The 27,209-nt window shown below is 34.7% G+C and overlaps 2 protein-coding genes and 1 long non-coding RNA gene across 3 annotated transcripts; 1 reads left to right on the plus strand and 2 right to left on the minus strand.

The window, feature by feature from the left end:
* Nucleotides 1-9,506: 9,506 nt before the first annotated feature.
* On the minus strand, nucleotides 9,507-9,893 carry LOC128547579 (snaclec coagulation factor IX-binding protein subunit A-like). Its single transcript, XM_053520588.1, has one exon. It carries the CDS (start codon nucleotides 9,891-9,893, stop codon nucleotides 9,507-9,509), a length of 387 nt encoding a protein of 128 aa, XP_053376563.1.
* A 5,725-nt stretch (nucleotides 9,894-15,618) lies between these two features.
* On the plus strand, nucleotides 15,619-17,340 carry LOC128546234 (uncharacterized). The gene is made up of 3 exons (XR_008366501.1): nucleotides 15,619-15,917; nucleotides 16,407-16,499; nucleotides 17,099-17,340. It is a non-coding gene; the product is annotated as an uncharacterized LOC128546234 (long non-coding RNA).
* Nucleotides 17,341-18,021: 681 nt separating this feature from the next.
* On the minus strand, nucleotides 18,022-19,767 carry LOC128547397 (arginine and glutamate-rich protein 1-like). Its single transcript, XM_053520131.1, has one exon. The coding sequence runs from the start codon at nucleotides 19,379-19,381 to the stop codon at nucleotides 18,113-18,115; it is 1,269 nt and encodes a 422-aa protein (XP_053376106.1). The 5' UTR covers nucleotides 19,382-19,767; the 3' UTR covers nucleotides 18,022-18,112.
* Nucleotides 19,768-27,209: the final 7,442 nt, after the last annotated feature.

Below are 27,209 nucleotides of genomic sequence, written 5' to 3' on the forward strand. Positions count from 1 at the left end.
TTTTCTAGACTTAGGAAACAAAGTTACGCACAAATGCAAGGCTCGTCAGCTAAATACTACACAAAAAAGAATTCTGTTTGTTCTCTCGAGGCCATATTCTACTTAAGGCATGATATGTATGTTGCAGGAATTATTACTTGAACATATGTCACGTTTTAAGATAAGAATTGAAACAAACTTTAAAGGCTATATAAAAGGCCTTTCTCAACTATTTGTAGACAAACGACAATAATTGTGCAGTCTATATCCAGTGGATATCCCTTAAGGGATAGATACATAATAGAAGTTTAACAAATTGCATTTGCTTGGCATATTCTAAAAGTTGACCTTGTTGTGCACTGTGTTGCAATTGTTTAATTTATAAATATCCAATTATATCAATTCACTGGTTCTTGCTGACCTGATTGTTGCGTCGTAAAATTTAATCTTGTAGGCTTTTACTGTCTTTGGAATTTACTATCTACCTGGCGGCCACTTCTAAGATGTTGGTCGTCCCATATAAAGCTGTTACGTTTCACCTTACATGCTCTGTAACAATAGCCAGGATGCTATAACATAGACAGTTGCTGCAGGAATTAAAAGTTTTGAGATGTATTTAGATAATTTCTTGCAAATTTCTCAGATTCTCAAATTCTCAGATTATCTATGTTTCCAACAGATCGCATACAGATTTATTTTATAAGCATACCTCTACATATAAAATGTGTTATTGGTTGTTTTATGTGTTTACTTTATAATGTTTTGGGCGATAGAACAATATCACGCAAAAACAGAATTTTATTTTAAAATCACCACCATTAAATATTCAATAATATTATAAACCCTATTTGATTGGTCGAAAGGGTTGCAAGCGCGGGTCGTCAAAAAGCGATATTGACCCCCCAAAAAGCGATCATGACTCTTGCGATATCACTTCTTCTTATATAACTGAAGAAGCGTTCGTGTGTACGGGTCCTCCGTAAGGATTTGAATTTACCCAACATACAAAACTTTTTCACCTATATAAAAATACAGTACGGCAAGAAATGGAGGTTTTAAATTAGGTCGTAGAAATTTAGTGATGTGCCGTTACCATACAAATGGCTACTGAAGCTGGTAATCGCGGAAACTAAACATTTTTCTTTTGTTATATTTCAAAAACTAATGGTATCAGAAACTTGATATTTTCATATTTTCAGTAAGTTATGAATACCTATTGTTTGCTGTGAATATATTCTAGATATCTTATTAAATTTCTTAATTGTCGTCAGCATGTGCAATTTTAGTATTTAGCACGTGCATTCAGTTGTGAACCAATAAGGTGCTTTTTAATAAAAAAAAAATGTTTTTTGGACTTAATTACAACTATGGCTTATTTTTAGCTTGAACATTTTGTATAATACGCATGCAATTAAAATTCTAAAAATTTAAGTTTAACACCATTTCATATATTTATGCAGCGGGTTACATGTCATGTACATTATTCATTCGCTTCCTTTCTCAATACACATGGACAATGAAGTCTAGGAATAACTCGTTGAATCTCGGCTTGGAATATTTAACATATATAATATGAAAAAAAATGTTTATCAAATTAATTGTTGGAAAACATGTGAATACACTATTTTTTTTTGTGATATTATTACCTGTCAGTGTTGTATATATTCAGATAAAGAGCTGAATATATCAGTATATAAATGCATCCTGTAAATAGTCATTGGTCTTGTAACAGAACTTTGTCTCTAATAAAAATATTTCTTAACTTTTTTTAATGAAAAGTTTCGACCATGTCATCTCATAACCTTTAGAACCTGTTATTGCTTCAAATCAGGCTGATATAACTTCATATGTTTCCACCTGATTAAATTAACAGTCATTAGTGTAAGCGATACAGATCATTAACTCACAAAGTTAAAGAATTTGACGAGTAGCATTTGTCACTTGGCAATAATTATAGGCATTTTGCACAAAGTATATGGCATATGGCATTTGATATTTATTGAAGGCCGGTGCGCCAGAAATATAGCCTAATGTTAAATAACAAATATTTAATGCTAAATGCCAATAACTTAATGCTAAAAGCCAAGTACTTAATGCTAAATGTCAATTACTTTATGCAAAATGCCAAATACTAGTACTTTACATAAAAAGCAACATACCAAATGCTATATGCCTATGGAAGGCTAACGCGCAATTGTAACTGCAAAAATGTAATGAAAAATGAAAAATGCTATTTACGAACTGCTTAATTTCAAATATTGGCTCTCGAACGGCAATTGTAAATGATAAATGTTTTTTGTTTTTGTTAAAGAACTGAATATATCAGTTATATAATCATTGCCCTTCGTTACATACCTTTGTCTCTGTAACATATCTTAGTCTATTATATAATAAACATTTTACAGCAAAATGTTTCATTTCCATGTCCCCGTAACAGCTGCAACGTTATTGCTATAAACACATTACATTCATTAGTTGAAGAGATAAAGATCATAAAGATTGATAATTTGAGAATTACCATTTATCATTTGACAAAAAGAATTTCTTTTTATCTTCTTCTTCTCGTTTGCAACTACACTGTCAGACCAGTAGCCTCGATGAAACCTGTGGTTTGCCGCAGATCCTCAAAACCTCCATAGAGATTCTGGTGCATTGAGGTATCTATCGTCCAAGTCGCAGCTCGCTTATGGTCATGCCTTTTATATCTGTGAAGTATATGCTCCGCAGTAGGGCAGGGACGATTTCAAAATTTTGAAACAGGGTAATTATTTGTATGAAATTGAATCAAATCAGTTAATTGGCCGCCATATTGAAACTGTTCATTCATTTCCTGATGACCGTATCAAGGTACTTCCAGCAGCTTACTTCATTAGAAACTTACGGACTCAGTGTGATAATTAATAAGTCATATTTTGGTGTATTTCATTTTAAATATATCAAGACAAGTGAATCCGAGACTACTGATTATGTTGATTGATGTGTTTTTGCAGAAATATACTGCGGGTCTATGTGCTGGTCAAAGAAATATATAAAGTACGATTCGTGATGTTTATTGTTTGAGAGCGACTAGCGGTTTTGCAAAATTGAAACCGTTCTACCTAGTAATCGAATCGGATCCGATTAACCGAGTAATCGTCCAAGTCCTACACTGCAGTCTTTTCTTCCTCACCACTTGAACAAGTTGGCGATGGTGCCAGTCTGTATTTTTTGTACATGTGGGCATTGAGCTTGTTGTGCCCTTAGCGACGCCTGACCAGCAACACTTGTTCAGACCGATCAAGAAGATGGAAAGCATCTTCCTCTATCCTTGGTCTCGTTAGTGTCTTGATGATGGTGACTTTCTCCTTGTACCACACAGGTTTTGTTGGTTGTTTTGACTGAGCTTCTAGCTTAACCAGTTTGTCTGCCTCTTCATTGCCTGCAAGTCCACAAGAGGATGGAATCCACTGAAGGCTCTGCATTCTCCTGGCTAGCTGCGGAGCTTTATTGTTGATCAGAACTTCCTTAACAGACAGTGCGTCTGTGAGAAAGACGACTGAGAAGCTTTCTTCTGCCGAGTCTTCAACCATTGAGACGGCCTTCATGAGTGCTTCAGTCTCTGCCTTGTAATTGCTGCAGTGTTTTCCTGTGGCTGCATGTAGAGTTTTTATGACATTTAGCATTTTGTATACGGCACATAGTATTTTGTATGTAGCATTTAGCATTAAGTATGTGACATTAGCATTAAGCTATTGACATTTAGCACAAACAACTTCTTATTTAGCATTTGGCAGTTAGCATAGCGCATCGGTCCCCACTAAAAGGGCAGGGACAATGAGCTCCAGTGTTACGAAAAGAGAAGTTCGCCAAGCATTTTAGATGATGTTAGATGATCTGTCTGTGCAATTCAAAATGTAGTTCCATGTTGTTGATAAGATCTTGTATATAATTCAGATATTGATGTGACAGTTATAGCTTTGGCTTAGCTGTATTGCTTATTGTAATTAGAAAATATCTAGATACTTTCACTGGGAATTTCCATTTCTACATATTGATAAGTACCGGAACAGTCGACAAAGTTGCAATTAAGAATTCATCCTAGCACTGAGACTTCTAGGATTTGTTCAAGTTGCTTAAATTGAGTAAGGGGTAGTGCGTGGGGGTGGAGGATCCGAGGTTTGGCCATCCAGAGTTATTCATTAACACTTGAAATTCGTCTTTACACATAGTCCTATACTGACGTTCTGTTTGCTTATTAAAACGAGATTATGGTATATGTATGTTTTTCAATGTTTAAAATGTAAGTCATCATAGTAAAACGATCATTTGGATTTCATTTCGTTTTTCATTTTGTCAATAAACTGTAAAGTGCTTTTGTATATAAAATAACTAGAAATATGCGACTTATTGAAGTAACGGAGCCGGAATGAAAACGTACAAAGATAACATTTACTGACCATCCTTTTGCAAGTTGTCACTTTAACATATGTATTTTCTTCGTAACCGCATGCAGAGGATGTATATTGCTACTACAAATGTGCATGAAAGAAATACAGACATACCGTACTCTTTCAAAAACATCGTATTTTCTTTGATTTTTCCATCGGGGCTATATACAAAATATGAAGTGTACTAAGTTTTGATAACATACCAATAGTGATGATATCTTTGGAAAGTGTATTGCATAATACGAGATTTCAACAGAGTAACAATAAGTGACCCACCCACAAAATAAGAAATACGCAAAGCATTACTCTTATTTCGCAAATGTTATCGTACATTCTTTCCACATGAACATTAGTATCACTTTGGTAGAACCGCTCTACACACGCCGGAAACCTTACTCTAGGCCTAGTTTACTCCCATTATGGTTCCGCTGAATTATGGAGAGAAGTCCGGTAATATGATTAATTATTAAAGTGATAGAAGTATCAAATCTAAAATATTTGATTTCGTAACAGTAATAGTAACTAGAGCTGTAAGTGGACATCGCGTTCGATTATTCAGTGCTTGATAGTATAATATAAGCTATGAGTAAACCTTTAACATTACAATAAGCATATTCTAAGTCGAAAAGGGGCCATAATTCAGTCAAAATGCTTGATAGAGTTGCCTCCTCCGTTTTACAGACTGGGGTCATGATGGTAAACAAGTATGCAAAATATAAAAGCAATATCTCAGTGGACTTTGAAAATGTTTGGGGTGGTACGCAAACTTTAACATTACAATAAGCATATTCTAAGTCGAAAAGGGGCTATAATTCAGTCAAAATGCTTGATAGTCTTAGAGCTTGCTCCTGTTTACAGATTGGGGTCATTATGGTAAACAAGTACGCAAAATATGAAGGCAATATCTCAATGGACTTTTAAAATATTTGGGGTGGTACGCAAACTGTAACATTTGTGTGTCGCTAACGATAACGCTAACACTAACGCCGACGCCGGGGCGAGTAGGATAGCTCCCCTATTCTTCGAAAAGTCGAGCTAAAAATCAACGAAATATTCCAAGCTGATATCTAACGCGTTATTACCCACCCTATTACCTGATGTCCACCACACCAAGGGATGCGGCTGCCACAGAGGTAGGAAATCAATAACGATTGCGAAATAAAAGAGATTCAGCTGTTTAAATTGGAAGTTTATTAAAATTGATGCGAAAATCATATTCAACGACCCTATTTAAAGTGTTTACAAAATAATTTGATCGGATTTACCTCACACGTCAAACGATCAATCATCTGGGGATAATCCTGGCAAGTTTCAAGTCTGTCCGTACGTCTACACCAACGTTCTGACCCTCAAAATTGGACCCGGGTATAGTCACGTATGATAAACTTTACTACAGAGGGCATTTTTTAATGATGCCCATCTCGCCGATGAGTCAAAATATAGGATATCGTTTACGACAGAGGGAAATTTGGTGTAAAAACGTCTGTTTTGGCAGATAATTGATCGTTTGACGTGTTGGGTAAACCCGATCAAATTATTTTGTAAACACCCTATTACCTGATGTCGACCACGCCGAGGGATGCGGCTGCCACAGAGGTAGCAAATCAATAACGGTGAGTAGCGGTGTAAGTTTTTTTAGCTGTATTTTTTTCATTTCGACTTCCCATGAAAACATTCTGGTGCAGGCAGAAATAGCCTATATGGCATGCAATCCGCTGCATTAATATATAAAATGATGTTAAACTGACGTATCAAAATATTTAGATTTTTGATTACATGCGTATTATACAACATTTAGCAACAATCAGCCATAGTTGTAATAAAGTCCAAAAAACATTTTCTGATTAAAAAAGGCACCTTGTTGGTTCCCAATTAAATTCATGTGCGAATTACTAAAATTGCACGTGCTGATGACAATTAAGAAATTTTATAAGATATTTAGAATATAATCACTGCAAACTATTAGACTATCATTGCGGATTTCACAAATAATAATGATAAATATCAAAACTTCCAATACATTATTATATATTCAAAAGAAAATACAAACTGATAGGAGTATAGATTTTTTTTTCCATTACTTTGAAGTAGCTAAATAATCTGAATCAACACATATTGAACAAATTTATTGAACAATGTCTGATAACTGTATAACAATTTTATAATAAATTTAAAAAAAAAAAGTAAATTTATTTTATTTTATGCTAAGTAATGAAATACTGTATTCTATTAGTTAAATATTTTTATATCTCATCGGTCACACTGTGAAAATATGAAATCTATATTTTCACACTGTGAGAGATATAGCTCCGCCCCCACATGCATTGTGTATGAATTTTAAATCATTTGCTTAAAACAGGATGGGAATTGTAGTCGCACTTTGTTCTTTATAGTATATTTCTCGATTCAAATTATTTTACTTAATGAGAATTTCAAAACGTTATGCAGCAAAAAACAAAATAAAATGGAACTTTATGCTGTGTGCCTCTTTAAAACGTCACAACACGTCTGACGTCAGGTCTGTTTACGCGCGTCTGGTTTTCGCGCTGAGATTACAATTTGTTGCAAAATGCACATCTCAACGTAATTAGGCATAAAATAAAAAGAAAATTTGTTTGCTTTTAGTGAATATGGAATATATCTCACTGAGAAATGAAAAAATTTCCCACTCTATATATCTGTGGGATTAAATGGACTATAATGGTCCGGCTGAGGGTTAAAGTTCCAGAAGGCTGTGAATTTTATGTTGAAAAAGATGAAACAGCTGTCCAAATAGATGCTATGCATAATTACATGATTAGACAAGCGCTACTTAGCCATAAAGGGAGGAAATAAAAACAAGTGTCTACTGTACTATATTTTCCAATATTGAAATCTTTGCCAAGTACATCGAGTGTCAACTAATATGCGGTTATGCACGGACTGTTTCATTTTGCAACATTACCCAAGGACGGTTTACGACATGCGGCAGAGACGTGTGAAAAACAAAATAAGTGACCGAGTAAAGGCAATTTGATTGTTTGTTGTTTGTTTATATCATGTGGCATTACCGACTGTTCATTTAGTTAAAACTATGTAACGAAACTGAAGTGTATTGATTCGGCACTTGTATAAATTAATTTTATAACAGGAATTGCAGCAAGTGGTAATTGTATCCGATTTTCGGATGAGCAAGCAATTCAACTAATTATGTTTTGAGCGATATTTTACTTTAATAGGATACGAATATTTCAAAATCATTGCATTATTGCATCTTACAAAATTCAATCTTTAATAAAATTTAATTGTGAATGATAACAATTGAAAAACGCAGTCAAAACTTGATTAGAGTAAATGTCTGTGCTGTGTTAGGAGGGGAGGGGAGGGTGTGGGATGGGTGAGGGAGGGAGGGGGTTGCGTAAGAGCGGGTAATTAGACATTTTATTTTAGTGCAATGTATTAGAGATTAGCTGACAAAAATAGGTTTATTCTATAACATGGAGTATATTGTTGAGGTTTTAAATTAGTATTTTCTGTAATTCTAGCCAATATTGGTTTATTGTCTTTGCTAGTCTGTTAAACAGTTGCAACAATCAAATACAATGTATACTGTATTTGCAATAGTAAGAATGGAATTACATATATAAAACTACATCATGTACCATAACTTGTTATTTATTATACACTTTGTCATTTGCTTAACGCTTACACTTCAGAGCTTTAATGCATTATCGTCTTATCTGAGTATCATTTAGTAGGGTATCCATAATAAGACCGACTCGATAATAAGACCACTTTTAATCAGTCCCTCGGGTGGTCTTAATAGCGGAACTTTACTGTATTAGAGAAAATAAGTATCAGAAATAGGCTAATATATATTATGTCTATAACGGAAAATGTGACACCTACATTTAAACAAAGGCATTTTGAGCCTTAAATATCTAACCAAAGTACATACATGATAAAACTATTTAAGAGAAACTGTTCCCTTCTTCCTACAGAACGTTGTCATTTATAAATGGTTTTACTCTAAATGCAATATACCAAATAGAGATAACCAAAGTATGTTGTTTAGTATGACACAAATCTCGACATGTTTCACTTTCTTGACATAAATTATCTGATCAAAAATTATTGTCAACATGTATCACATTTTTAGATAGAAATCTTGCAATTAATCGCCATACGAACAAATTGACTAACAACTCATTAAGACATAACTCTTAACATGAATATCTTGTCGGACATCAATACTTTCACATATTTGTCGGCGAAAAATCGTTTTCATTTTTTTAGCATGTATTTCCTTTCGAATATTGATATTTTGAAATACATGTAAATCTCAACATGTGTCAAATGTTTAAAAATAAACATTTTCACATATTTCTGACAAGTTATGACACCTCAACATTTATATTTATGATGTTTATTCATCTTGACCATAATTGTCAAAAATGAATCTTTTGAAATGTTTCGAAACAATTATCACTTGTTGCACTTTACTTTCTTTATATATCTTAAACGTATATGACATGTCGTGTCAAAATCGTAATAGTATCACTGTTTAGATCTTTTAATTTGATTTAAGAAATAATGTATAGAAAACTGTGTTTTGGAGTTATCAGTACACTAAAACGTGAATAATGCTGGTGACATATAACCGATTTTGAGTGAATAAATCTAAGCAAAACACGATTTTGCAATACAGTATTCCGATTCCAATATGCCTTTAACCTAAAACAGTAGATATAATATAGTAGCACTCTTTCTTGGGCGCAACAAAAGCAGTGATTTCACAAGGATATATGAATAAGAATTATGTATATTGAAAATATGGAAATTTTCAAGAACAGGGGTTAATTGTCCTCTGAACTGAATTGAACAGTCTAGACAGTTTTCCATCAAGTTGTAAAGCTTGTCATCAAAAATAAGACTGACGAAATTAAAATTCGGAATTAAAAATGTTTCACTAGTCAACTGATGATAAGCAACTACTATTTATAATTATATTATATTTACACTTAGTAAAAATCCATTGCAATGCTAGGTAGATGTGTAGCTTTGAGAACGTGAAATATAGGTGGATTAAATCAACATTTTACACAAAAGTACAACTGCTTTTCATGCTGGAACTTCGCAGATAAACGGATACGCTGTTGTGCATGGATAATTGAACCAAAGGAATTGTTGGTTAGTTACTGTCCTATACCCAGTCAACATCAAACATAAGTTATTGGCACCAGTGCTGGGATAGCCGCTGTACCAGTGTACGTAGCCGATCTTTGACCCGTAAGTATACTCCCATTGAGAAGTCAAATTCTTACGCCAGCCATCGATATGTAAATTTTCTTTCTCGTCGTCTGAAATCAGTATAGTTTTAACGGCTTCGTACTTAGAATCCGAGTCAATGTTGACTAGAAACGCTCCGTCATCCTTGCACACACGAACCGCGTCATCACGAGATTTCTTTGTGGTGTAATGTTTCATGCAGAACCCATCTGCAGTCATGTTGTAGTCAGTGGGACAAATACCTTCACAAACGCCAGTTTGTGTCTCAGGTATGCCAAAATTTCTTGACCTATCCAACGCACACTTTCTGGTTCGGTTTCTAGTCGAAAAGAAATCAATACTCGTAGAGATGCAAGGTGTCCATTCCGACCAAGCTGTGCACAAATGATAATTTTCAATCACCTTTCCTATAATAGTAAGTAATGGTTTGTTCATTTTCCTCCCAAATGCGATCAGCATTTGCGCATCGAGATCTTTCCCGGCCGTTCCATTGCTTTTCATAACATTGCTGCACTTCAGTCCTAATAATGACTGGAGGATAAATATGAATGCAATCGTGTTTAAACGTGTCATTGTCTTAAAATTCCAACTTTCAACGTATTTTTTTAAAATCTTAAGTCTGAAAAATAATTCCTCTTAAGTTAATATATTCCCATGAAAACCGAAATTCAGTTGTCACAGTTAAGGTTCTTCCAAATTTTATATTATTAGGCGGATCTGAGATTACAGGTAAGCGCCAAAGTAGAGACAAGCTATTTATTCATTGCCAAGTTAACGGTGTTTATTTCAGTGTCTTATATATATGTAAATATACCGGATCTTAGAACGTTTATCATGAAAAAAAGAATCTCTGAGTTTATACAGACACATAGGTGAAAAGTTGAACACCTGCTTTATCTTTAAATATTTTCTATATCTTCTGTATACAAATAATTTCAAACTTTCATTACATATTTATCTAATTCGTGGACTACTGTTTTATTCACGTATTTAGTAATACACATAATAGTGGTCACCTGGAGACCCTGTAGCCGAGTGGTTTAGGCCGCCGGCGTAAAACCACTTGCCTCACACCGCAATTGGCTCTAAATCTTACCGAGTTCATATGTCTTTCACGTCAGGAGGCTTTCCATTTGGTTTGCGGATGGCCGCGGGTTCTACCCAGGTGACATATTCCCAGGTGCAGGTAGGGCCTCTACCAAGGAAAACTGGAAAGTCCTCATATGGTCATATACGTCGGTGTGACTTGAAACCCAACATGATTAAAATAAAAACAAAATAGTGAATTTTATTCTAAAGATATCTGTGTTATGATCATGTTATATGACCAAGGGCTGACAAACTTTGTGGAATGCCCTTTGTTCTACCTGTAAGGTAGTGCTAATATCTTAAATGACGTTATATGAAATAAGGCACTGCCTCAATCGGGAATCGATCAGACTTCAACTCATCCCATAAGATTTGAAAAGACAGCATCTATTCCGTTTAAAGGTAGATTTTGGAATAAAAAGAACACTGACCATATTTGTACTGATGTGCAAGACGTTGCGGTTCGAACAATGGACGTGTGGACTCTTATAAAGAACTAGGAAAAGGCGTATTCTTCAGAAAATCCGAAGTCAGACGCTCTGTGCATGTGCCGGAAGGACACATGTTTTAATTCAATATACATCTCATTCGGTATATTGCATGTTACAGTAGAGGGATCTATCCCGACGAAAATCGGTAGGATCGATTCCCTATTAGCTAGTAAAGAGGATTTCCAAAACCTATAACGGTGGGTTAAATAAAATCTTAGAATAAGTCTTGTACACTCATTTTTTTAGAAATTTTTAAAAAATATCAGAACCATACATACACTTATTTAAACTGAATTTTATGTTTTAAGAAAATACCCGTCCTATGCAATAACTACTGTGAATCATATAGTATTTTAATTAAATGATATTCAACATTTTCTTCATTAAATACATCCTGTCCTCAAGCTCAAGTAGAGACAAATTTCAATGTGATGGCCACTATCTAAAACATTTGCAGAGAAATCATTACAGCATTAATTTTGATAAAAGAAACATCAAACTATTGTTAAACAATTATAGAACACAAAATAAAACCGTAGATATCATTTTTTGTAGGGTGCCTCAAGTAAACAGATTTAATAAGACAGAATTCTGACTCCAAAATTGAAAAATTAAGGTCGAATCATGTGGGTCTGTTTTGAATTTTGCTCACCTCATTCAAATTATCTTAATCTTGGGGCAGAAGTAAAACCTACCTGCATTTCTTCCACAATATGTAATCTAAAGAATAAAGGCAAAATAGAGAACTTTTACCGCATGTAACTAAGTATTTTTAAAGATGTCTAACTCTACCCTTCCTGATTCAGAGGTAAATTCACTTTGAACAGCAAGATAATGATAATTTTCTACTTTTGTACAATACAATCATAATAAGTCTTGAAAGAAGTAAAACATTACTAGAAAAAAAGGAAAATATGGAAAGAAAAATGTTGGTCCCAGTGGGGCTTGAACCTACGCCCCCCTGAAAAAAATTGCAGTCAAGGTAGGTTTATGGTAGGAATTGAATACTCTTCAAAAAGGAGGTACTCTATTACGGGTCCAATACCTTAAAATATTTTAATATATTTGTTGACGATTTGTTTTAAAAGTTATGAAGACATTTTACAAATTGAAACAGTTCCGATTACCACACTCCGAGATCTCTCGAAAGAAACATAACATAAATGACATGGTCTTATATTTAAAGACAAATCAGCAGAAAACTCTTGTTAAGGAAAATGTGAATGGAAAAGTATATTTCTTGCAAAAAATCGTTTAATGATATCTCTTTAATTGTATTTTATCTACGTTCGGTTTCTTGGTATCAAATGTTAAGCATGCAAGAAACATATCTCACATAAACATCCTGTTTTGGATACACGCCTAATTGATTAGATATCTATTTGGAAACGTCTCTGTTTTGTATCATTTGCCGGCTGTTTTCGACGGTAATGAATCCAGAATACTGTTATCATTTCATATTCAGTTCATATAATCTAAAATGTAATGATGATAAAAAGAAGCATGCGTTGGTAAACACATCTTCAGAATTTGAATCAAGTAAACTGCTTTTCAAACGAACTAAAACGCTAAACATATAAAATTGTCCTAAAGTTATAATTGGCTGGATGTTTGTTGGTGTCAAATAGAATATGAATATAACAATGACTCAGGTCCTTGAGATAAAGATGCCTTAAATTGTGATTATTCTTCAAATTCTGATGATTTCGAATAGATAAAGAATACACTGAAATTAATGAGAATTGTATACATTTTGTCATGTTCACTCCAACATCGTGAAAAGCGTTTACGTGCCGCTTATTTTGTGTGCCTTAACGGTAAAAGGACAACATTTAAAACCTGATTATTTTCTTATTCGCTATGCTTAAACAAAAATGAATTGTTTTCTCACTTAATAAGTAATTAAGAAACAAACAAAAAAACAAAAAAACACAAGAAAAAATACTAACAAAAAAAAAAAAACGATATGAATCTAGCAACTGCATTGGTATTTCACATTTTTTGTACATTTCATTTCATCTTTCTTTGAAAAGACACATTTTATATAACACATTTGGTTAACATAAATTGTGTCATTTCAGTGAAATCTTAACTTTCTGTCAATATGGAGAGGGTTGGCGGGCAATCGATAGTACACTGAAGTCTTATTATTCATAGCAATGACGTTCTTCGAGTGATGAACATACACCAAACTTCTCTATATGCTATTGTGCGTTTTAATCGAGCTGTCGGGGCAGGTTTTCGCGACAGTCCACTGCATTATTGTGCAGGATATGTAGTGTATTCGGCAACCTGATTTCTTATTCAGTGGCCATCTACCTTAAATTGTAACTAATGTAGCGTTGAATTTTAGTCGTTGGTTACCGAACGATTACGGAATTAAACAATTAGATTGCTCTACCTATTTTGCTCGTTCTTTTTAAAATTACCGATATTTGCATAAGTCAGATATTAACTCCTCCCCGTCATGTCGAATAAAACTCACAATATAGTTCGGTTTCTAGGTCAGCGATGTTTTTGTACTTTTAATGATGGAAAAGTCCGTAATTAAGGTAATGTTATTCAGTTCGATAGTTGTTTTCACCTCAGTTAGGCAAGGTAAATCATGCTGATTTCTGTTATCGGCAGATGAGTTTATAAATTGAACTTTAAAATGTCAAAAATCAAACTATATCCAATGCACGAATATTTCATGCTGGTAAGTTAAACCCGTATCATAACTGAACTATGGAACGCCTGAATTACCATTACCTAAATCTAGCATAAATATATTGTTCAAATTACAACAAAAACACAACACCGGTAAGGGTTTGTGACGTGCATAGTATTGGTTAAGCAACAATTGTACGAACTCAATTATCCTACATTTTGCAAATAGCTACTACATTTAGTTACACGATTTCTTGATTTCACGATTTCATTTCTCGATTTCAAATTCACGACTTCAAGGATGCACAGTTTGAAGATGAGACATCTCTATTTCTATATTTCAACTTCGGAAATCACGAAAAAGAGAAACCGCGAAACCAATATTATGAAATTGTTGTGTAGTTCAAATGGTGAATTCCTGAAGTTTAAATTGTGAACTCTAGAAATTTTGAATTTTGAAGTTAAAACCAGTCTTTCGTAAATAGTCCATAATGGTAATCATTTGTCATGCTTAAAATACTACTGTAAACTTTCTACTAAAGACTTTTTACAACGCTAGTTGTTATATTTTAAATAAATGATTTATTTACTCGTAAATTTGTGCTAGTAAACCGAAATTCGTTTTGTTTTAAAGAATTATAGGACTCCCGAAATTCTACAGAAACTAAGAAGTCAGAATATTATCTTTATGTGTAATGCATACATACAGTTATAGTGTTTGTTTATTATAATCTTGCGCTGGTCATTTAGAGGAGACAAGTTGTTAGGTATATACATTTACCTCCCACATATGGTCCATTAATGTCAGGTATCAGGCGAGAAGGCAATCGGTAACCATTTTCATTACTTGGCGGTATACGATCCGGTCAGATCGTGACGGCTTTCAATGGGATTTGCACCTCCGACCGCACGTTCTCGGGCCTGATGCTTTAATTACTAGGCAATGGTTAGGCACACACACAAACATATATATAGACCATATTGTGGGCACTTAAGAAAAGAAGTATCTCTTACGAATATCTCGCACATATTAATATTTGCTTTGACTGTGCAGAAGAGAAAGCATATCTCGTTTCATATAACATAAACATAATACTGTTGCGCTTGCCCTCAAATAAATGACTGGTGTCGCTGGCAAGGCTACTCGCAGTCCAAGCTGTAAGTCTGAACCTAGAGTCGCAACATGAAAACCTATTATGGGCACATGGGTTCGAATAGGACACCTTTAAGATTTCTGAATGTATAAGCTGACAAATTCAACCAGTTCATATATTTATTATATTTTGTATGGTTGTATTTATATTTCAATGATACAAATACAGATATGCATGAATCTCATGTAAACATAAGTTGAGACCGGATTGCGTCAAGTATCAGATTGGGTCACTCTGACCAGATTGGGTAAAATCACTATCTTCTATAATTATAGTAAAATAAATGTCAGGATAAGTAAAAACTGAGCTCCCGTATAATAAGAATACTTGAGAACAATATTCAGGTTCGTTTTATAACCTTACAAGAACTTGACCAGATTGGGTCAAGTCTAGCCTACTGCACCGGGTCTAAAGGATCTCTATAAAAATACTGTTTAAACGTTGAAATGGGTTAGTGACCAGTACAAATACGTTAAATAGATAGAATAATCAAAAATGGGTAAGCACCTCCACGTTGGAGTACATTTCAAGAGGCAACTGCCCGGTTCAGTGATAGAAACACAAGTGACAACTATCTGTCAAAAAATGTAAACAAAGATCCGCAGTATAGCGTTTGGCCGCACGTGAATGCCAATATGACGTCACGTCCGGATAAACAAATGTGCAGAGGAATCGCGCGTATATTTAGGAGCTTGATTTCTACGATAAATATGATGAATGGAATGGTAACATCGATTGAAATGAATAAAGTACAGTCCATAATTACTAACAAAACCAACAATCCAGGTTGACGAAGAGAATTAAGCGTAAAAATAGCGATATAAGTGGAGTCAATCTGAGTCGCCAGACGCACATAAAAGGTATAGGAAGAAAGCGTCTTAAAACTGTCAGTTAAATGTCAAGCTCGGTAGGCTGTTCATAGCATTGCCTCCTCCTCTAAGAATTGGTCCCCAATTTAGAATGACATGAAAGATTATCAAAGCAATAAAGGTACCAAACTGTAATAAAGGCAAAACAGTTGAAGAGCTTGCATCTGACTAAAAGTTTTGACTACAGAAAAATTACAGATGTATAGATTTATACATTCAATATGAATGAAATTCAGATATCAACTGGTAAAGACAAATCATGTTAAAACTGCAGTTGATTACTTTAACAATTTAACTATTTTCAGATTATGCTAATAACGGTCCATTTAAGCCTGGTTCATTTACACAGTGAATAACCTAACTTATAATCTGTACATATTTAATTAACAGTCGTATTAGAATTAAACTTCAGCTGCACAATGTCTTGCATGACTTAATTCGTTATATTTGCATAATACACATACGAATTTATTATTTCAGGGTATTAAAGTACAAGAGAATCATTTGCAGACGTACTGTGCACACTTATACCGATAAACAGACATACTGGAATTTTAACTCGGCATAACAGGAGTATACAAAATTTTTATAATATATCTACTTTAAGGCTTCAACTATATTTAACAATAATAATGCTATCAGATACGGTGTAGCCTGAATGCTACCAAAACATGTAGCCATTATGCTACCAGATACGGTGTAGACTGAATGCTACCAAAACATGTAGCCATTATGCTACCAGATACGATGTAGCCTGAATGCTACCAACATTCTCGAAGCCTTGTTTAACTTACTAGTGTATCATTCTTAAACTGAATGACAAATTATGTATCATAACAGTAATACATGGCACACTTACATATGAATATTGAGCATAAAGAACAACAGTAGCTGATAAGAAAACAACAAAGTGGGAATATCAGCTGTAGCTTAGTCTTCAACATTAATATCTAAGCAGAATAATGAACAACAATACATGTACAGAAGACTTAAAACATTAATGAACAGAAATATGAATACATATGAATATTATGCGGCATAAATTATGAAACATACTCAATATAAAGAGAGACATTTCTTGCTAAGATGTCTTGTCAGTCCAATAATTACATTATTTACATAATTATGACGTCTTATCTCCTTAATGTACATTATAACTTTGCATTTTTCAGACAGAAGTCCTAATACAACACTTACAGCAACCATAATGATGAATGCAGAGAAAAATTGTGGAGACTCTTAAGTATATACAATCCTATAATACTGAACTTTACAACTTGTAACATGTACCCCTCTTTTACCATGTCTGTAAATATTACACAGAATAATGTGAAGTGCAAAGTATGCAAAAATGAGGTGTGGCTCACAGTCTAACAATGCAATAGTACATACCTACAGCCACCATTACAAAGTTAAGATCTTGGATTCAAACCAGTACCTAATATATAATATACCCAGAATTTTAATAACAATAATATATTTAGTTACAAACATGTAAATAATACAGTGCCTGATTCTGAAATTATGTAGGAAAAAGGTAGCAAAAATTGTCTACCTGAAATACTTTGATTATTTCTACCTACATGTAAGTACTACACTAACAGTTTGAGTCTTGAAATTTAAATGATTGTATTTAAATTTAATTATTTTTTTTTTTTTACAATATGCAGAAACAACAATATGTAAAAATTTAATTACAATTCTTACTTAACATTTTACTTGAAACTTGAAACTTATAATTTTACAGGAGCAGTACCAGTCCTACTATTATGTGAAAATGCAGAGAAGTGATGACTAGAGAGTAAACTTTAAAAAGTAAGTTAAGGGTGATGGTAAAGTTAACAAATTTGAAAATACATATTTTCCTAAGTTTTATCTAATCTAATACAGTCCTCTTAGTTAATACAATATACATCTGTTTGACTTCTGATAGTGGTTTCTGGAATCCTTTTCATTATATTTCTTCTTCATTTTCATTATATTTAAAATGTGATATTTCTTCTTCATTTTCATTAAATTTCAAATGTTGAATTTCTTCTTCATTTTCATTATATTTCAAATATTATATTTCTTCTTCATTTTCATTACATTTCAAATGTTGAATTTCTTCTTCATTTTCATTATATTTCAAATGTTATATTTCTTCTTCATTTCTATTATATTTCAAATTCTGTAATTCTTTTTCATTAACTAATACAGTAATCTTTATCTTTCTTTTCTCTTACTAGCTTTTCTAAAATAGGGAGGGCATAAAATTTTGTTTCAAACAACAACTCTCTGAATTCACTTCTACTGCTGGGAAGAATCTTTAACGGGAAACTGTCCTTGTTGGCTTCACTCCTTAAATAATTTAGAATAATGGGAAAAAATTTGAAATCTCTGTCCAAAAATATTTCTTCAGTGTCAAGATCTGCTAGGTCACTTAAAACTCCTGCAGATGCCTTCAGTGTAGTGGTTGTTGTTTCGTAGATCTTTCCAGATACATTCAGTCTAATTCTTTTTTGTTGGTAATTTCTTATCATTTCAACTTTATTTAGTTTCTTTTTGTTCTCTCTTTGTCTGTCATCCAATCGTTTCTTTTCTGTTTTATTAATTTCTTCTTCATTTTTCTTCTCTTGTTCTTTCTTTTTTTCATTCCTTCTTTGTTCATCCTTTTTCTCCTCTTCTTTCTTCTTCATTTCCTCCTCTTTCTTTCTTTCTTTCTCCTCTTCTCGTATCTTCCTCTCCTCCTCATTCTTTCTTTGTTTCTCTGCTTCTATCTTCTTCATTTCCTCCTCTTTCTTTCTTGTTTTCTCTTTCTCCTCTTCTATCTTCTTCATTTCCTCCTCTTTTTTCCGTTGTTCTTCTATCTTACTATTTCTCAATTCTTCTTCATTCTGTGCTTCCTTTTTCTCTTGCTGTCTTTTTTCCTCAATTTTTCTCATTTCTTCTTTCTTTCTCTGTGCCTCCATCTCTCCTTTTTTTTTCATTTCATCTTTCTTTTTCTGTTCATTTTTTTTCTTTTCTTCCATCTCTAATTCCATTTCTTCTTTCCTAATTTCTTCCTCAATCCGTTTCCTTTCTTTCTCTTCCTCTGCCCTTCTCCTATCTTCCTCTTCCCTTCTCTTCCTGTCTTCTTCCCTTTGTTTTTTCAATTTCTCCCTTTCAACGTGTATGTCTTCATTACTTGTTTCACTCAACTGCAAATCAATTACAGTGCTTTCAAGGTCTTCCATTTCACTTGTTGATGATGAAGTGTTAGTACTTGATGAAGTTGATGATGAATTTGACGTTGATGATGAATTTGATGATGTTGACGAAGAACGTGATGAAGAGGACAAATTCGGTGAAGATTTTGCTGATGGTGATCTATCTCTGTTACAAGGACGTTTATTTCCTTGATCATTGGTTGAAGTTAAGTTCATCTTTCTCTTGTTACCATAGGAAGCTTTTGGTCTAGTTGGGATTCTTATCATTGGGGCATGTTGGTCAATGATAAGACTGTCTACATTTCTAATGTATTCTTGCAGAATCTTCTCCGCCTCCACCCCTCTTGCACCAGAAACTGTGTGATACCTTACAAAGTCCTGTCTTGATGTGTGGCAATAATTTCCAGGGGTATTTCGTAAAAAGATCTTCCCACAGTTTATACATTTGTAGCTAATTTGGCTGTGCTGCTCAATCAGATGCGATCGACATTTGCCCCTTGTTGTAAAGTGAATGTCCCCACAGATTTTGCAAGTATATCTTTTCTGGAATAAAAAAAAATCGATTAAGTACAATTTCTCAATATTCTAACCCATATTGCATTACAGTGTATAATCATAATGTATTTTACTTCTAGCAATGTCGTTTTCTTTTAATAGGTGCGAACACAGAAAAGATTGGAGAACTTCGAACTGGTAGATAACACAGGATGGTTGTAAATTGAATGGTAATTTTTGCACATAATTTTTTTTTTTTTTGCATAATGCTGCAGCTTTAAATAGATTAATGAAAATAAAAAGGACAAGCTGTAATTGTACATTATCAGTTTGTTACATTAACTGTACAACACAATCTTGCTATGCTCTGCAGACATATGGTTTTAATTTGTCATGATGTACTACGCGAGGTTTCTGACGTAACCCTTGAATACGGTACAAAATGCTACTGATTTTTGTTAAAACTGTATAGGGACCCTTCCACGGTCTCGTGAATTTACTACTTCGCCCGACTTTCCTTTGTGGGTTATAATACCACACCTGATCACCTACATCATACTGTTGAAAGTTAGTATCGAGGTCATATTTCTTTTTCATGACCTCACTAGAGACTTTAAGTTTGTTCCTAGCATATTCATGTATTTCTACTATTCTACTTTCCAAAGCATTTACATAATCAGAACCATATTTTAGTCTCGTTTCAGCATTTTCTAATTCAGGCTGTCCAAAGACAAGATCAATTGGGAGCCTTATTTCAGAGCCATAGACCATAGATGCGGGTGTGACATCAATGGCTTCATGTACAGAACTACGATGGGCCATTAAACATAAAGGTACATACTTGTCCCAGTCATTTCTGTGCTCGGACACAAATACTGTTAGCATGTCGAGAATACTTCTGTTTACACGCTCAATAAAACCTAAACTCTGCGGTCGAAATGGGGTATTTCTAGTCTTTTGAATACCTAGTAGTTTACATAACTCTTGAAACAACTTTGACTCAAATTGCGCTCCTTGATCAGTATGAATAGAAAGCGGTATGCCAAACCTTGAAAATATATTTTCAATTAATGCGTTAGCGACTGTAACTGTTTCTAAATTCGGTAATGGCACTGCTTCTGTCCATTTCGTAAAATAATCTGATACTACCATTAAATACCGATTATTGTTCGCAGTTTTACCAAGTGGGCCGACAAAATCTATAGCTACTCTTTCCCATTTAGCACCAGAGGTGAACTGTTTCATAGGGGCCTTAAATTTAGTTTTTGGCATTTTTCGAGATGCACATACACTACATTTTCTACACCACTTCTCCACTGCATCACGCACACCGTAAAAGAAAAAATTCTGTCTTATTCTTTTCAAGGTTTTCTTCACACCTAGATGTGAACTGGTCAAAGAGTCGTGAGATTCCGACAATATAAACTCGGTCAAACATCTCGGTACTACTAGTTGGAACTCGGTTAAACTTCCAACATCATTTTCCCATTTTCGATAAAGCAAACCGTTTCTTATTACGAATGATTCCCACCTGTACCAGTAATACTTCAGCTCTACCCCAAATGGAGAAACCTGATTCCAGTCTGGTTTTTCATTAGTCATTACCCACTGCAAGACATGTTTGAGAATTACGTCAGCCCTTTGTAACTCGCCTAAATGTTCTAAATCTAAGTTCTCGATATTCAACTTAGGAACATTTTCGCTACTTTGATTGGCATCATTTGCTTGCCTGTTCACTTGCGAATTTGAATTGTCAACAATTTCTTGCGATTCTGCAATAGACTGGTTACTGTCTCTACTTGACGGACCGGGTAAACACTCGTCATTCGCAGGACTCTTGTCAGATACAGACCTGACCTCGGTAGACTCCTTTGAAATTTGTTTACATGACCTTATACTACAGTCGCTCTTCCTGTCAGATACTTTAGATCTAACCTCGTTAGAAGAGTGCATGGTTTGATCTTGGTTAACATCAGCTAATGGATTGTCAGAATTTGACATTCTGACCTCGACACCATTAGTTAAGGACACAGTTGACCTTACCATAACGTCGTCATTTGTATTGCAATTTCGTGGTTTCAGCAAGCTGAGACTCTTGACCTTATTTTTCGTACTATCGGAAGTATTGCTAGCTGAGTCATAGTCAGTTAACAATTTCTTGACCTTAACTGAACTTAGTTTGTGATCTTTCACATTATTCTCAGTAGGTATTTGACTTCCATTTCTACAAATATTTGGTGATTCGGCTTTGCCAGTCAAATGTTCAGATTTCTCAGGTGGTTTGATATTATAGTAAATCTCTGCAGTCACTCGTGACTTTTCTACATTACCTGAACTTAGAATAAAGTGTACGCCATAGAAAATTTGTAGCACGATTTGTTGCAAAAGCAACAGTAAGACCACGGATGTCTTACCTACAACTAAACATAGAATGGACAGTATCAGCAGTATGATATCATTGACACTAAAGATCACCGAGATCCCCTTTTCTCTCAAAGTATTCTTAGCTATCGGCTGTTTGTCTTCATTATCTTGTTTTTTCGTGACCTGATCATTTTCAACTTTCTGTTTTCTAGTGATACCGACTCTAGACACATTGACTATTTCAAATCTACTATCTACCCTATCACAGTATATGCAATTTTCATCATAACACGGTCTTCTCGATAATGCGTCGACGTTTGAATGTACTCGGCCTGGTCTATACAAAATCTCATAGTCATAATTCTCAAGTATATTGACCCAACGACATAACTGGCCTTCAAGATTTCTGAAATTTGTCAACCATTTCAGACTGGCATGATCACTTCGAATGGTAAACTTCCTACCATAGAGATAATGGTGGAATTGTTTTACAGACCTTACAACAGCAGCTAACTCTTTCCTAGTCACACAATATGAACGCTCTGACCTACTAAAACACTTAGAAAAATATGCTATGACCTTTTCTTGACCGTTTTGAACTTGACTTAAGATTCCGCCATATGCTACTTGGCTCGCATCAGTGTCTATAATGAAATAATCGTTTTCAGTGGGGTAAGCTAAAATTGGACTGTTTATGAGTGCCAGTTTCAACTTTTGAAAAGATTCTTCGCACTCAGAGGTCCATAGGAACTTATGGTCTTGCTCGGTCAGCTTGTGTAGAGGTTTTGCAATATTTGCAAAATCCTTTATAAACTTTCGGTAAAAAGATACCAAAGAAACAAAACTCTTGGTCTCTTTCGCATTTCTTGGCCGAGGCCAGTCTTTCACACATTTTACTTTCTCGGGACATGTAGAAATTCCCTTTTCACTGATAACATGGCCAAGGAAAGTCACTTCTTTTTGAAAAAAAATACACTTTTTCGGGTGTAACTTAAGATTGGCTTGCTTTAACCTGTCCATAACTTCTTGCAAATATACCAAACCTTGATCAAAAGTTTGTGCAAACACAATTATATCATCAAGATATAAGACTAAAGTATTCCAAGTAAGACCTTTAAATACCATTTGCATGAGTCTTGTGAATACACTAGGACTATTACAAAGACCAAAAGCTAATTTACAAAATTGCCATTGTTGACCACCTTGCAAGCTAAATGCTGTTTTAGGCCGACTCTCTTTCTCTATATCAATTTGCCAAAATCCAGCCTTAAGATCACAGACTGAGAACCATTTTGCAGACGATAAGGCATCTAAATTGTCATCTATTCTAGGGAGAGGCTGATATTCTTTCTTTGTGGCAAGATTCAATTTTCTGAAGTCACAGCAAAATCTGATAGAGTTATCGGGCTTTGTTACCATTAGAATCGGTGACAGCCATGGGGAACATGCAGGTTCAATTATACCATCTTCAGACATTTTCTTGATTTCGGCCTCTGCCGCTTTACGTTTTGCTAGTGGTACACGATAAGGATATGTCTTAACCGGTTCCGAATCACCAGTGTCTATCTTATGTGTAACCAAATCAGTATGACCAATGTCCCTATCATTTCGTGAAAACACGTCTTGATTCTTTATAAGGAATTGCTTTAATTTTTCCTTTTGTTCATTATCCAAATGTACAGATGACTTTTCAAATACACTAGTTAGGTGCTCGGGCACAGTTTTACTATTATCTGCTAACGTTTGTACATTATGGTGTACATTTCTGACTGCTACAGGCTCATTGACAGTGACTGGTTCTAATACAGCAGTAACTGTATTTTCATAAATTGTGCAAGGTTCATTGGTAAAATTTGCAATTCTCATGGGAAATGTACCACATTCTGGATCCACTAAGGTTTTGGCTATTATCAGGCCAGATTTTTCTACAAAATTCAAATTTGGTTCTATTAAACCCATTTCCTGTTTGTTCAGGCTGTCTAAAGGTTTACCCTTAAAAATCATTTCAGACTCAGGGGGAACAACCACTGTTTCAGAAACAGCAATTCGGCAACAACTAGCAGAGGCATCTGTCTCATTTACAAAACAATGGATTCTCTCCCCTCCCAAAGTTATATAGCCTTTGCTTAGCAAAATATCACAACGATTTTTAACAGAAAATCCAAACCAATCAGTGCAGTCTGAGCTATATCAGCTACATGAAATTCATGGACTAATTTCTGTCTGCCAATACACAGTTCAATTTCAGTTTTACCATAAAAAGGAGACTTTTCACCAGTCACAGTACTCATTGCATGCTGTACTGATTGTACACTGGATTTTGCTGCATATGGCAATTTGTCAAATGTCTCTTTATTTATTATAGAAATATTTGCTCCAGTGTCCACTAACATTGTTAAAGAGTAATTAGAAATTTTGGCAGACACAAAATATCCATGATCTGATCCCAAATTATTTATTGATTTCTGGGGTACCTTTGTGATGTCGAGCCGTGACCCCTCCAGCTTGACATTTGCCCGTTTCCCTGGAAATTATGGTTTCCAGTCTGGGGTACATTTCCACGAAAATTAGCATTTCGGCCGCGTTGAGAAAGCATTGCGTTGTAATTTGGCCCCCAATTAACATTGTGTGGTCTATCGTGCATTCTGTCATTACGCCTATGGAATCGAACCACGGAATCGAAAACCACCTCGAGACTGCGATTGGTTCTGGTATGGACCTTGTTTGTTATCATGTTGCGGTCAGTACTGGTAAGAGCCCTGATTGTGGCCATTTTTGCGTTCTGTTTCAAAATTACTGTTCTGTGGTTTCAATACTGTTTCATTATCCGATTTACTTTCTACTGTACATACAAACTTGTTTCGTTGCCTGTCGGCTAACCTATGTGCCTCCATTCGCACAGCAATCTTTTCGTCCTCAGTAATACTTTTTGGAGTCACTTCGCGTAAACGCAATCGGATATCAGAATTATTTAGTGCATCTATGAAATTATCTAAAGCTAAAGCCTCTACCACATCTTGGCTTGCCGTTGGATAAGCTTGCCGTGTCATTTTTCTGACTGAATGCGCCAATTCAGGGATTGTCTCCCCTTTTCCACGGGTACGGGATTTTAGTTGGGTACGGAAAACTTCAGCCTTATTTTCTTATCCGAAGCGAGCTTTAAGCTTTTCTAGTAATGAGTCATAGTCACGTCTCTCGCGTTCGTTCATTTCGCTTAATAAAGATCGCGCCCCACCAGTCAAACTACTGGCCAAATACAAAGACTTTTGAGCATAACTCCAGCTATTAATTTCTGAAGTAATTTCAAACTGAGTCAGGAAATCTTCCAAGTCTTCATCACCACTGTATGCCTTTGGTTTCATTTTAAGATTACCTGTATTGGACTGATATTACGGAGCAGAATTCTGATAAGTTTTCGCTAATTCATAAGCCGACTGATTCTGGTTTTGACTTAAAGAGGTTTGACTATTAGTTTCGCAGTCATGTCTGTTATAAGACAAGGTATCGGGCCGGGTTGTGTTTGGTCGATCATTTCTTTGAACATTGTAATTGAATTGTATCTCATGTTCAGGATTCTCAATTTGAGTTAATTTTGATTTCACAATGTGAACTTCATTTTCAACCGTATTCATTTGCTTTTGTAATTGTGTGTTTACACCTTGAATAGTTTGTCCCAAACCAGAAATTTTATCAAGAACTTGCGACATTTGATTGCCAATGTAACTTTCTAAGTCACGGATTCTAGAATCACTGTGATCGACGTTTCGGTTTCGTGTATTTTCCCAGTTCAAATTAACAGAAGTATTCTCTGTGCTAGAACCTAGCTGTGCATTTTCTGAGTTCGAGAAATTCTCGCCAATTTCATTCTCATTAGATGAGTCATTTTCTGTGGATGAACCACCAAACACATAAATATGTCTACAATCATCCATTTTATTTCAATTTTCTATCAACACAGTTTTATAATATAAAACTTCTATTGTAAAATTTTACTTATTATATGTTTGCAATGACAAATATATTTTAAATAAGCTAATGTTTTTCTTTTTCAGATTCAAACACCAGTCACTAACCCAGTTGAAGGACAAGACAAGTCAATTTTTGCAATTTATGTACACTTATTCAATAAACAACACTGTTCTATTTTGTCATTATCAGTTTAACTATCTTATAACATGTAAGACAGACTTTTCAAATTTATGTCAAAAGACACCAAAGCAATTTCAGACGTTCAGAATATTCCCATTATACTGCAAAGTACACAACAATGTAGAGTTGACCTGGACAGAAAACAATTTCAAATTGTGATGATGGGTGTCAGTGGCAATTCAGAAATTTAACATCCCACTTCTGACACCAAATGTTGCGCTTGCCCTCAAATAAATGACTGGTGTCGCTGGCAAGGCTACTCGCAGTCCAAGCTGTAAGTCTGAACCTAGAGTCGCAACATGAAAACCTAATGTGGGCACATGGGTTCGAATAGGACACCTTTAAGATTTCTGAATGTATAAGCTGACAAATTCAACCAGTTCATCAATTTATTATATTTTGTATGGTTGTATTTATATTTCAATGATACAAATACAGATATGCATGAATCTCATGTAAACATAAGTTGAGACCGGATTGGGTCAAGTATCAGATTGGGTCACTCTGACCAGATTGGGTAAAATCACTATCTTCTATAATTATAGTAAAATAAATGTCAGGATAAGTAAAAACTGAGCTCCCGTATAATAAGAATACATGAGAACAATATTCAGGTTCGTTTTATAACCTTACAAGAACTTGACCAGATTGGGTCAAGTCTAGCCTACTGCACCGGGTCTAAAGGATCTCTATAAAAATACTGTTTAAACGTTGAATCTGGGTTAGTGACCAGTACAAATACGCTAAATAGATAGAATAATCAAAAATGGGTTAGCACCTCCACGTTGGAGTACATTTCAAGAGGCAGCTGCCCGGTTCAGTGATAGAAACACAAGTGACAACTATCTGTCAAAAAATGTAAACAAAGATCCGCAGTATAGCGTTTGGCCGCACGTGAATGCCAATATGACGTCACGTCCGGATAAACAAATGTGCAGAGGAATCGCGCGTATATTTAGGAGCTTGATTTCTACGATAAATATGATGAATGGAATGGTAACATTGATTGAAATGAATAAAGTACAGTCCATAATTACTAACAAAACCAACAATCCAGCTTGACAAAGAGAATTAAGCGTAAAAATAG

Source organism: Mercenaria mercenaria, chromosome 12, assembly GCF_021730395.1.
Source record: "Mercenaria mercenaria strain notata chromosome 12, MADL_Memer_1, whole genome shotgun sequence".
NCBI lineage: Eukaryota > Metazoa > Mollusca > Bivalvia > Venerida > Veneridae > Mercenaria > Mercenaria mercenaria.

Coding starts and splice junctions, on each gene's coding strand:
- LOC128547397 (XM_053520131.1), bottom strand. CDS start 19,381: ATGATAAGAATCCCAACTAGACCAAAAGCTTCCTATGGTAACAAGAGA.
- LOC128547579 (XM_053520588.1), bottom strand. CDS start 9,893: ATGACTGCAGATGGGTTCTGCATGAAACATTACACCACAAAGAAATCT.